The 12233-nt window shown below is 42.0% G+C and overlaps 1 protein-coding gene across 2 annotated transcripts in view; it reads right to left on the bottom strand.

The window, feature by feature from the left end:
* The window catches only part of St3gal6 (ST3 beta-galactoside alpha-2,3-sialyltransferase 6), a 39399-nt gene that overhangs the window by 8087 nt on the left and 19079 nt on the right, over window positions 1-12233 (bottom strand). For both annotated transcript variants that reach the window (XM_052157938.1, XM_052157939.1), the window contains 2 exons: window positions 10314-10417; window positions 8803-8866 (listed from right to left, as the gene is read on the bottom strand). In XM_052157938.1, coding sequence (XP_052013898.1) covers window positions 8803-8866; window positions 10314-10417 — 168 coding nt within the window. The remainder of the gene's footprint in view (window positions 1-8802; window positions 8867-10313; window positions 10418-12233) is intronic.

The raw sequence follows: 12233 nt of genomic DNA, 5'->3' as shown, positions 1-12233 counted from the left end.
TCCTCATCTGCCCTTGGCTTTCTCGTGCAGCATAGGAGCGTGGAAATGGCCGGTTTGGAATGTGGTAAAGGGAAGGCAGATCTCTTTATCCTGCCTGGGTGCACTTCAGTTTCTCAAACATAGACTGCTTCTGGTTGTCTCTCCCAAACACCATGCTCACTGCACATCTGAAAAGGCATTAAGGAGAACACCAAGGGAACTTCCTGTTGCAGGTGAGAGTCAACCCCCGGGGAGGAACAGCATTGTCCCTCAGCCAGTGTGACCTTGGTCTGGGGTTTTCTTGCTTGACCACCATTCACTAGGCCTAGAAAATAAGGATCCTAGGAGACAGGGCTATAGACAAGGAAATCCGAGGCGCCTTCCTAGTCCTTCCTAGTCCTTGAAGCAGAGGAAGTCTAAAGGCAAACCTGTTCCTTAAGACAGTACCAAACCAATCAACCTCAAAACTTTTAAGACTTAAAAAAAAAGTGTGACGAAACAGTACAAATGCTGTGTAATATTTAAGAAACTGTAGGAGTGGGGAGTATTTAAAATAACCACACTAGGTTAAGAGATGATGTATGACTCTGTAATAGAGTTTAACTTTTTGCAGAGCATGTATTTCAATTAGCTAGTTTATGTTTTAAGCACTAATATTACAAAAGCATTTTTAGAAATAGGCCGGGCAGTAGTGGCGCACGCCTGTAATCCCAGCACTCTGGGAGGCAGAGGCAGGCGGATTTCTGAGTTCGAGGCCAGCCTGGTCTACAGAGTGAGTTCCAGGACAGCCAGGGCTATACAGAGAAACCCTATCTCGAAAAAAACCAAATCCACAAAAACCTAATAATAATAATAATAATAATAATAATAAAAAGAAAGAAAAAAAGAAATATAAATTCCTTACCCATTTTAATTACATTTATATTCTTTCTCTTTCTCTCTCTCCCTCTCTTTCACCCTTCCTCCCCCCCTCGCTGTCTGTGTGTATGTGTGTGTGTGTGCGTGTGTGTGCGTGTGTGTGTGTGTGTGTGTGTGTGTCACACACACACACACGCACACACACACACACACGCACACACGCACACACACGCACACACTTAGGCAACACAAATGTAGTGATCACGGGACAATTAATGGGAGTTGGTTTTCCCTTTCTATCATGTGGGTGCTGGCGATTGAACACTGGTACCAAAACTGCAATACTTTTACCCACCAAGCCATCTTGCTAGCTCCTCTCCTCCAAACAGTCTTAAAACACTTTAACTGGAGTTTTTGTTTGTTTGGGTTTTTTGCTTTTTGTTTTGTTTTGTTTTGTTTTGTTTTGTTTGCTCCAGCTAAGTATCAGTTCTGTCTACATCAGTATCTACTTTACCAGTTAAGAATAAGAAGTAACAATTTTATGGGTGTCAGTGCAGAGGAATTTTAATCCGGCAACATGGCCGCTCTGGCAAGGGATCACATCCAAAGATCTTCTAGGTCTGTGTGAACCAGCTGGAATACAGACACACCTCTACGGGTCAGAATACAAACATGCCCTTAGTGCCCACCTTTAAGCCCAAATAATGAAGGTAAAATTTGTTTATAGAAGGAAGCAGCTATGTTGGAAAGTGATGTTTAATTGAGGGGCAGACAAATTGATGAATGAGAAAGATTTGACAGAATGAATCAGAGGTAGCATATGTCCAACTCACATGAGAATAAACAGAAAAGAGAGGCTACTTAAGGGCAGCATGGAGTAAATCAGCAGTGGAGGGTAGTACAATGAGTGCAGTTCGGTTGAGTTCAGGCAATGCAGTGAAGTTCAGTTGAGTTCAGTGCCGTTGAATGCAGTTGAGTTTGTGTAGTTCTGCTCAGTTCATGCATTCAGTGAAATTCGAGTCGTGGAATTCAGAAGCAGTTTTTCTAAGCAGAGCAATTTCCATCAGAAGCCAAGAGAAGCCAGTTTGAGTCAGTCAGCTTGGAGACGAGTTTGAGCCAGAACAGCTGAACTGAACCAGGCAGCCAGAGCTCATAAATAACTAAAAGGGTAAACTTATTCATCAGTAAGCCTCCGAGACTACAATTACATATGGCAGATAAAAGTTACTTTTACATGTCAGGACTTTGGGGCCTGAAAGACAGAGGGCATTGTCCAATAAAAAGTACCCACAAACCTTCACATCATGGATACCCTACATGTCACAATATGTTCTGGAGGTGTCTTTTTATGTCTGTATATTTTAAGAAATTAACCTGACTCTAGAAACTTGTATCAACAAACCTCAGTATGAACTGCAGAAAGCCCAGTATACTGAAGCTCCCTGTTCTTCACCTCCAGATATTCACACCCTTGTCTTCAGAGTATTATAGTTATTATCCTCAGGAGATCTGTCCCATAAATGCCCTCTGCAGTTCCCTTTCCAGGATCTCAGAGTCAGTTCTTTCTAAGGCTGATCCTGCTAAAATTGACTACACCTCCACACCAAAGTCCTAAGCAAGTCTTGGTATCAAGGGTGTAGCTCAGAACAGACAGGTTACAATCAACCACTGTTTGCAAGAAACAACATGAATGGAGATTAGGGAGGAGTATCTGTAATTATCAGTCTAACTCCTCTGCCCCCATTGAAGACTGAAAGCCACTTTAATTTTTCTATCCAGGGGCAAACTAAAGGACTCCAACTTCTACCCTAGCCTGGAGTCCCTATCTAATACCAGACTACAGGCTTGACTATTCAAACACACAGGGTAAGGCTGCGAATGGAGGCTACCCTGAGCCTTACAGTGGAGTTTCAGGCTCTATCTCTGAAGTTGACTCCTGAAAGAGGTAACTTGGCTCAGTCCCAAACTGGGTTAGTGCCACAGTGCCGCAATGCACTGGCAGACTGAATCATCGTATTGCCAGAATGTACCTCCTTATCAGATGAGATTGTATGTCACATCATGACCTAAGGATTGATGATGGCCACTATCTGCCATGCCACTCCCACTGGTCGACCCTCAAAGTCTAAGTCCTAGACCTCCCACAGATCTAACACTCACAGTCAGGAGGACAAGGAATACAGGAATCAGACCTGTAGAAGATCTCTTCTACAGTCTTCTACAACTGGATCCCCACAAAGTGTAGCTACTGCTCTATTTAAGTATCAAAATGCTTGTAGGAATCTCATTTCTGCTTTCATCATTGTCAGCTTTATAGGAGATGGGGGAAGAAAGGACCTTTCCAGGTGGGATAGCTTTCCATGCCCTTTCAAGAGAAACCCTGTCAACTAGGATTCCACTCTTCCTCAAAGAAAAGAAAACTACAAAGACCCGTGTATTTTTCTGAAGCTCACATGGACTATAGAGTATTTGGGGTGCTCCTAGCATGGGCTTTTTCCAGTAACATCCTATGCACAGCTCCCTCACAGTTCTTGCAGGTACAGAATGGTACACACTTTCTGAATCACTTGTTTCAGAATTTGTTTCTCTCAAAACAAATTCTCATGTTCTATAAATGAGCAGATGCTTCCCACTTTTCATGCTCCACTTGACTTCAGAATCTGGCTGTCCTGGCTCCTTGAATATGAGCAATGATTCCTAGAATCCTCTGGTGCCTGTGTAACTCCATCAAGCTTCCTTAACATCATCTTTATACTTAAATGGCTGCAGTCAAATCTGAGTACCTAGAGGAGAGAATGGTGTCATTTGTATTGCCTATCATCCCAACTAAACTGCTTTCTCATTTCTAGGTATTTTCAAAATTAGTTCAGTTCTCACATTAAGTGTCTGGAGGAGACTTACGTCTGTTATTATACCCTGGGTGGGGAAAAAAAAAAGTAAGGAAATACACAGGCTCCTAATCGTCTTAGCCACAAAAATCAAATAAATGCAGCATGTCTGAACTTGTTAACCAAGAAACCTGAACAGGTACTTAGGAAGAAGTAGGGCTAAGAATTATGTCCCTGAGATGAAACACATCTTTCTCTTCAACCAGGCAAAACCAAAAGTTACTACAGTGCAGAGTCACAACCCTAGGCAGAATCATTACCCTGTACAGAGTCACACCCCATGTAGCGTCACTAACCACTGGAGAATCCTAGCTCCTGGCAGAGTCTCTACTGTGCAGAGCCATAACCCTGGGCAAAACTGCTACGCAGTACAGAGTCACAACTCCCAGCAGATTTACTATCCTATGGCATACAGAGAAAACAAATTGCAGTTGCTATTGCAAACCACCTACGACGTGTCTTCTTTACTGAGTACTTTTAAGTATTGTCTTTTCACATTGGCAACATAATACATCAAAACACATCACTCTGTCTTTGGTGTAAGAATCTATGACAGATCCTACCACTGGCCATGCTCCCAATAACTCAGAAGCGTATTTTTGTAAGCCTACAGTGGTGAGTTCATTATTGCAATGACTGGCCTAGTGGCCAGTGACATGACTCATTCCTGACCAGTCAGATCATAAGGGAATATGTCAGATTCCTTCATAAAGATTCTGCCCATGGAAAAGAACAGTTTAAGTAAAAAATATTTTTAACTTGCCCCTTCCTTTCAGCTTAGATACTGACACTGGGAGCCTCAGCTCTTACATCTGGATGACATAAGGTTAGAGCAGCTGCAGTCATCTTATATCTAAGAGAACAGAACCATTTCTCAACCTTCCTAATGTTGCAACCCTCTAATATGTTTCTTGATGTTATCGTGACCCCCAAACATAAAGTTATTTTGTTGCTATTTCATAACTGTAAGTTTGCTACTGTTAAGAATCATAGTGTAAGCGGGGCGGTGGTGGCGCATGCCTATAATCCCAGCACTCTGGGAGGCAGAGGCAGGCGGATTTCTGAGTTCAAGACCAGCATGGTCTACCGAGTGAGTTCCAGGACAGCCAGGGCTGTCTCGGAAAAAAACAAATCCAAAAACCAACCCCCCCCCAAAAAAACAAACCAAACCAAAACAAAACAAAAGCAAGCAAACAAACAAACAAAAAAAACCAAAGAATCATGGTGTAAATGTCTGATGTGTAGGATATCTGATATTTGACCCTTATGGGAATCATGACTCACAGGTTACGAACCAGCTCTAAATTCAGGAACACTCATTCAGACAACTATGGGTGTAAAATGGTACTTCCTGGAATTATATTCTTTACACACAGTGAAGCCACAAGTGGCATCCTACAGGAGAAACCACAAAGAGGCAGATTGGAAACCACAGTTGAGCAATAATACATATTCAATCAGCAATCTATATTCCTTGCAGCCACACCCTGACACAATGTCCAAGAGATTGGGGGTGGCAACAGGTTCTATACTTATGCTCCCCTAGCACCTGGAAACATTTGGCTTGCTGATCTGGCCTCTGTCATCTCGGTTTTCCTGTTGTGTGAAATGCAGAAATCACCAGTGTCTTCCCCGTTGTTCTGTTAGACCGGACCTTTTGCTCGGTCAGACCTGGGAAACCCCAGCTCACATCTTTTCTCGACATCTTCCCAGAGACAGAAAGTAGTGGTTGTACTGTGATTTTCCCTACCAATGACCCATCTGTTGATGTAGAATCACAGTTTCCTCTTGCCCTCAGTTCCTTCCACCTTACAAAGGCCCTGAGGTAAACAGCCCTTCATTCAGCAGGGAGTCAGAGGGAATGTGGATGGGCAGCCAGTCTTCACCGTGACAAGCTTTCATCCTGTTCTTTTTAACTCTTCTATCATAGGCCCCTGCTCCACTGCAGCCCATAACCCATCCAGTTCCGTGGAGCTGACACAGTGGGTCCTACTTCAGTGAGCAGAAGGCAGCTTTTTTACAAACCATCCCCCATTTAGCTGTCAACTGACTTAACACAGGTGTTTCCCTTAGAAAGCTATTTATATGCAGTTACTTTATAACTAACTGGGCCACAGGACTCAAGCATTCTTCATCCGAGGGTGGGGGTGGGAAGCTAGTTTGTGTGCTTTCCCTGGAAGCTACAGTTCTGCCATCTCAAGGCTTCTGTTGCTCCTAGCTGGGGAGGGTAAAATTCCACCCATGAGATGGCAGTATCCCTGGGAGCAGAGGGTTAAGTAAGAGAAGGGGTGACAGAGACATCGAGGAAGCCAGAACCTTAGAATTTGGGCTCGTAAGTGTCCCTTGCAATTGCCTTCAGATGTCTATTTTTGGTAAAGCTCACTGAGCAGAGTGGCAATGCTCACTGTGTCTCTAGGGCAATGTTCTGTGTCTCTAGGGGAGATACTGAGCTTCTAGCTGAGGCTGCTAAATTTGGAGCTGTCAAGAGATATAGCTCTCCCTTGTTGGTGTCCCTGGCTCTATCTCATCATTAAGTACAATGAAGCATTTCCTATGGCTTCTTGAGATATCCATTAAACAAACAAACAAACAAACAAATAAACAAACAAACAAATAAATAAATAAAAAGAGGGCAAGCTTCAAGGAATGGTGCACGCCCTTCTCCCATTCTTCCTCTCTTCTGACAGGGAAGAAGATGTGATGGGTTGAACTCCAGTTTGCATGTTGGACCCTAAGGAGGAAGCCATGTACTGAGGAACAGCAGAATTCAACACAAAGAGGCCTTGTCCCCGATGACCACAGAACTGATGAGATGGCCCTGCAGAGTGCATGCATGTAAACAGAGACAGATGGACAGATGGACGGATGGAAGGGAGAGGGAGAGAGAGAGGTATCTAACTTGTAAATATAACCGATTTTTCTCCCTCACAGATTTCTTAGCCATTATCATCATGGTGGGAAGCATGGCAGCACCCAGACCAGCATGGCAGCCAGGACTAGGGTCTTAAAGCCCACGCCCACAGTGACACACCTACAAGGCCACACCTACTCCAACAAGGCCACACCTCCTAATAGTATCACTCCCCGAGGTCTAAAGCATTCAAACACATGCATCCAAGGGGCCAAACCTATTCAAACCACCACAAAAGAGGGGTTCACTAAAATAGCAGGCTTGCTTGATGAAGTGCTCTTAACCAAACTAATGGAGTCTTACAGAGCTTATATTTGAAACAGAAAAAAAAAAATGCTACTTTTCTGGAAATGTGGAAAAAGACAGAGAGGATAAAATGAAGGGGAAAGGTCCTGGTGAGTGAATTTGGCACTGGCTGATGGAAGTGGGAGCATTTGTAGCAATGCAAAGGAAAAAGCAGGTAGACAGAGACCAAGTCAGGAAGAAAGGTAGCTAAGGGGCAGACAAATGACTGAAGACCTCTCTTTTCCAGAGATATCCTAGGAAAGCAACTGAATAAAATACTCTAGTACTAACATAAAAAGCAGGCAAAAACGGAACTTCCAGTCCCACACTCTCAAATGTGACTCTACATTTGCAGAACAATCTCAGATATGATAGCTTGTCTTCACAGAACAATCTCAGATCCCTGCTGCAAACCCTTATTGGGTTTGTTCTTGCTCTTCCCTCAGACATCTGGGCACTGGAGTCACAGCTACCTCAGTTCTTATCCTAGCTCATGCATTTTCCAGCTATAGCAAGCTGTCTGTCTATCCAGCCTTACTTTCACTGTTTGAATAATTAGAGAAAACCAACCTAAAGTACTTAAGCCAAACATCTTCACAAATCAAAGCTCTATAAATGAAAGTTATATAAAAGTGAGCTAGGTAGGTACATGTGTGTGTGCGTGCACTCGCAAACCCATATGGTGTGTGTGTGTGTGTGTGTGTGTGTGTGCATGTGTGTAACACTTGATATATTCTGGGTGGTAGTTATGCATAGCTTTTTGTCCCGGCACTCAGGAGGCAAAGACAGGCAGATCTCTGAGTTTTAAATCAGAGTGATTTCTAGGTCAGCTAGGGCTGTACAGAGAAACCCTGTCACAAAAACCAAGCAAACAAACTCTTGATATACAATCAAAATGGAAACTTCTTAGTGAGAAACTTCTCAGTGGAAGGCATGGTTTTGAATTATAAATTATAACCAATGCCAATAAACCAATACACCAAACATGTTCTATACTTCAATAATCTGTCTTCCATAGTCCTGACAGATCTCAGTAAAATGTAATACTTTCATCCAGCTCTGTGCTATAAATTCTATCTCCACATTCACTTCTCTATCTGATACATCCCTCTACATTACAGTCCCCAAGAAGTATTACTATTTTTTTTTTTTTTTGGACAAGAAAGGAATTCTACCATTTTCCTTCTTAAGCACGAGTTTGATCTACCTAGACCATCTTCATTCGTATGTTGTCAAAATCTGAATTGTTATGGTCAAACTTTTAAAATTAAGTCCACCGTGTAAAAAACAAGCCTACCTACTGAGACATCTAACTTTTGCAATGTGATTTCAATGGATTGACATTTTCTTCTTCATGCTAAATTGCATTTATACTTAGACAACATATACCTTAGTAAGCTGTCTGCTTTAGTCAGATGTAATTCTCAACAAAGAGAAAGGGAACTGTTTCCCCGAGTCCAAGAGTTAACATATTAAACAAGAAAAAGAGCAACTATCAGGAACCTGTTGGCTATGTGCAGAAAGTGTGGGAGACTACCATGGGTGGAGTCTCCATACTCATTGGCAGTCAAGTGAATTCATTCTTTAGTACAAACAGCTTAGAGGTGATTGTGTAGGTTACAAAGCCATGGGTGGGAACTCCTGTTGCTTGGTCATTAAAATATTCTACAAACCTCTGAGCCAGCCAGTTCTGCAGCTTCTAAATTCACTTCATAGTTTGTTTCTTTCCAGTGAAATAAGGACAGAAGTAACTATTGGATTTTTAGCCACGCACACATCTGGTGGAATCACCCAGAATAAATGCTCTTTGCATTTCTTGAGGCAAATACTTAGATGCACTTTCAATAAAGCTGAAAGTCAGAGAGAAGGAAATAAACTCACCTGTCAAACTCGCCAAAGAGATCACAACTCTGCAGTTTGGAAAGGGCCGAGCTGAAATATGGCTCTGCAAAACAAGTAGAGAATTATGAATAAAAGGAGACGTGCCTTCTTAGAGACAGTGGGTCGCCAGCCCCCTGCCCCGAACATGTTTTAAGTACTATTGCCACACTGGAGTTCATCAGGAAAAAACTAACAACTTATCTACTACATTAAAAGCACACTCATGATAATAAATGTTCTCAGGTTGCCCCCAAGAGCAATGACAAAAATTAGCCATATCAGATGATTCTGAAACTAATCATAGAATTCAGCGAATTTCAACCATTCAGTCAAAATCTAATACATAGGATATGTGTGTGTAATTTATATATGAGAATTAGAATGAAAGACATGGTCTCATGTATTTCAGGTTGGCCTCAAATTATAGCTGAAGATGCCTTAAAACTTTTGATCTCTACCTCTTGAATGCCAGAACTATAGGTCTGGGCTGAAATACTTGGTTTATGTAATGCTGGAACTGTACCCAGGATTTCAACCATGCTAGGCACGCACTGTTGCCAACTGAAAATAGCCTACTGCAAAATATAAATGCAAAAATGTCTAATGCAGGATCAGTTGCAAAAGTAATATTTCCCCCAAATTAGAGTTCTGTCACCACTGTGTCTTTAATCTTCCCCATGAAACCTAGAAGTCAAAGCTATATGAGCCCCAAAAGCTCTCAGTGAGCAGTGGGATGATTGCTGTGTTGCTGAGAGATGGAATGATACCCTCTCGATTTGATGAAAATAAAATCTACTGGTAAAATTAAAATATTAAGGATCTAGACAAATGTTTCTCAACTTAGGGGTCACAATCACTTTGAGGGTCTAACAAACTTTTCACAGGGGTCACCTAAGACCATCAGAAAACAGATATTTATTCACAATAGTAACAAAATTACACAGTTATGAAGTAGTAATGAAATATCTTTATGACCTGGGGTGGCGATGACATGAGGTGTATTAAAAGGTCAGAACATTAGGAAGGTTGGCAATTCATCTAGACCTTGCTGATAAAATAAATAAGAAGAAAACCGGGGGTAGGGACATGTCTCAGTCAGTGAGGCACTTGTTTTGCAAGTATGAGACCCTAAGGTTAATCCTTGAAACCAATATAAATACATAGTGGCCTGTGCTTGCAATCATAGCACAAGGCAGACTATGACAGAAGGAGACTGGAAAGGTCCCTGTCACTCTCTGGCTTGTCACTCTAGTTACTTGCTGAATCCCAAGCCAGTGAAAGACCACGCCTCAAAATTAAAAATAATAATAATAATAATAATAAATTATATTTTAAAAAACTACCATTTCTTACTCTTCAGCACTACACTGCCTCTAAAAGCGTATTTATATTTAAAACTTTGATCCTGTCCACAAATCATGGCTCCTGGGACTCGTTAGGAAGCAAAAAGATGTGTCTCGCATCAAACAGGCTCTCAAATTAACAGGCAGGGTAAGAACACAGGAACTCACCGTAGGTCTTTATTCCATAGGGCAACAGAAATTTATTGGTACCATATGCAGCAGCAACCTTTAAAAAATCAGCTTTACACAGAAATGGGTAAAACTGGGGGAACCTGGAAGGGAAGAAGGAAGCGTGATGTCATCAAATGACTGCTCTGTTTTCAGCCGTCTAAGATCACAACTGAAATTCACCGCAGCGAATGGCTTGGGTTGTGCAAATGGATTTCAAATAATCTAAGACATTTAAAAGGCTAGATAGAAGAGCTATGCAGTTTTCAGGTACAGGGACCAAAATTACGTCACAGTGTAAGTAAAGTCATGCTTTCAGAACGACTCTGTGTGGCAAAATGATGGCCGGGAAGTTATGTAGGCATCGCTGCTAAGTCATTCCAAGATTTAAAAGTACCATAGGTGCACACTGTACCAGCTGTAAAAACGAAGATATCCGGAAAGTTAAACAAAGCTGGAGAATTCGACTCTGCCCTAATGTCATCAAACTTGATTCAAGAATAACACTTGCAGGCATCTGTCCTCTTGGTACATGCTCTTACTTCCAGATGTGGCCTAGGACTACTATGCCTCTCCTTGGAATGTCTGATAAAGGTGGGAAGAGCTACTCTGGATTCCAACACAGAATACAGTTCATCAACACCTGTCTAATAAAATGGATGGATAAACTTTAACTCAGCATCAACTTTTAAGGAACTATTATAAGGTAGAAAAGGTGCTTATGTGTGTTATTAAAGAGAGAAAAAACAATCTTAACATTTTCACTAATAAGATATTTTCTCCCACCATAAAGACTACAATGGGGCTACAGGGCAGGGCCTGGCAGGCTTCACTGCAGGCTCCACATGCGTGTGATCTTACTTCGCCCAACAGCTGTGTGCTCATATTGAAACATGCAGGCGGAAAGCAGAGTGAGGCTAGATCTTTCCACGGCTGCATGACAAATGGAAATCGCAATAGAGCAAAACTGACATGCTTCCAATTTTAATCCTGCTCATTACAAACTGACATTGCAAAGGAAACAGGTGAGAATCCAGTGGTTCCCTGACCAAATGTATGTCCTAGCTTTGGCACCGGCAGTGACAGTGGCTTCAGAGGCTTGCCAACCTGCAAATGTCATTTTAAAATCGGTGCTGGTTCTCCAAGTTCAGGACCTACACCAGGGAGAAGAAGTGTCATGTCTCCAGTTTCAAGCTTGGGAGAAGGCCCAAATCCTCCCTGTCTTCTTAAAGAAGCCAAGCTATAAAATGTGGCACCAATGGTAAAGGGTTCTCTTTCTCTAAGCTGGCCAGAGGGATATAACAATAACAGTAACCGGTAACCAGCATGTGTTTGGAGTCAAACCTCTATTCATTACTTGCATTTATGTTCTAAAAGAAATGATTACTTGGTACAATATGTCAGACATAGCAAGAACCTTGATAAGTATTAGTTTTAGCGGTAATAATTATGAATATCACAATATGTACTATATAGATTAAAATGTCTTTTATCACAAGGCAGTTCTGCAACTGTTACTCCTACAAAAAGCTTGCTGTGGTTAAGTATGGTAGTGAAGATCTTGTTGGGAGTGGGAGCCATTAGCCCACAAGCAACACAACTGAAATCTGCACTCAAACCTGACTTGGAGTCTTCCTCACAATCCAGCCTCCCAGGCAGAGTGTCCTCGGGGCTCCGCTCCTGGCCTCGCTCTATCTCTGAGGAGTTGGCATGCTCATCTCCAGAGAACACGGTACAAATGACCAGCACACACCTTCCTTTCCATTTAATCTAAGTGAGTAATCTAAGATTTAAGTAATCAAATTGATTACTTAAAACAAGTAATTAATTAATTACTCACTCGGCAGTCCTAAACAAATAACATAACCTCATGGGAAGGGAGTCTCAAATACTGTGTTAGACAATTAAACATGCCTCACT

Source organism: Apodemus sylvaticus, chromosome 15 (assembly GCF_947179515.1).
Source record: "Apodemus sylvaticus chromosome 15, mApoSyl1.1, whole genome shotgun sequence".
Lineage (NCBI taxonomy): Eukaryota > Metazoa > Chordata > Mammalia > Rodentia > Muridae > Apodemus > Apodemus sylvaticus.
This window is presented reverse-complemented; position numbering and strand designations above follow the sequence as displayed.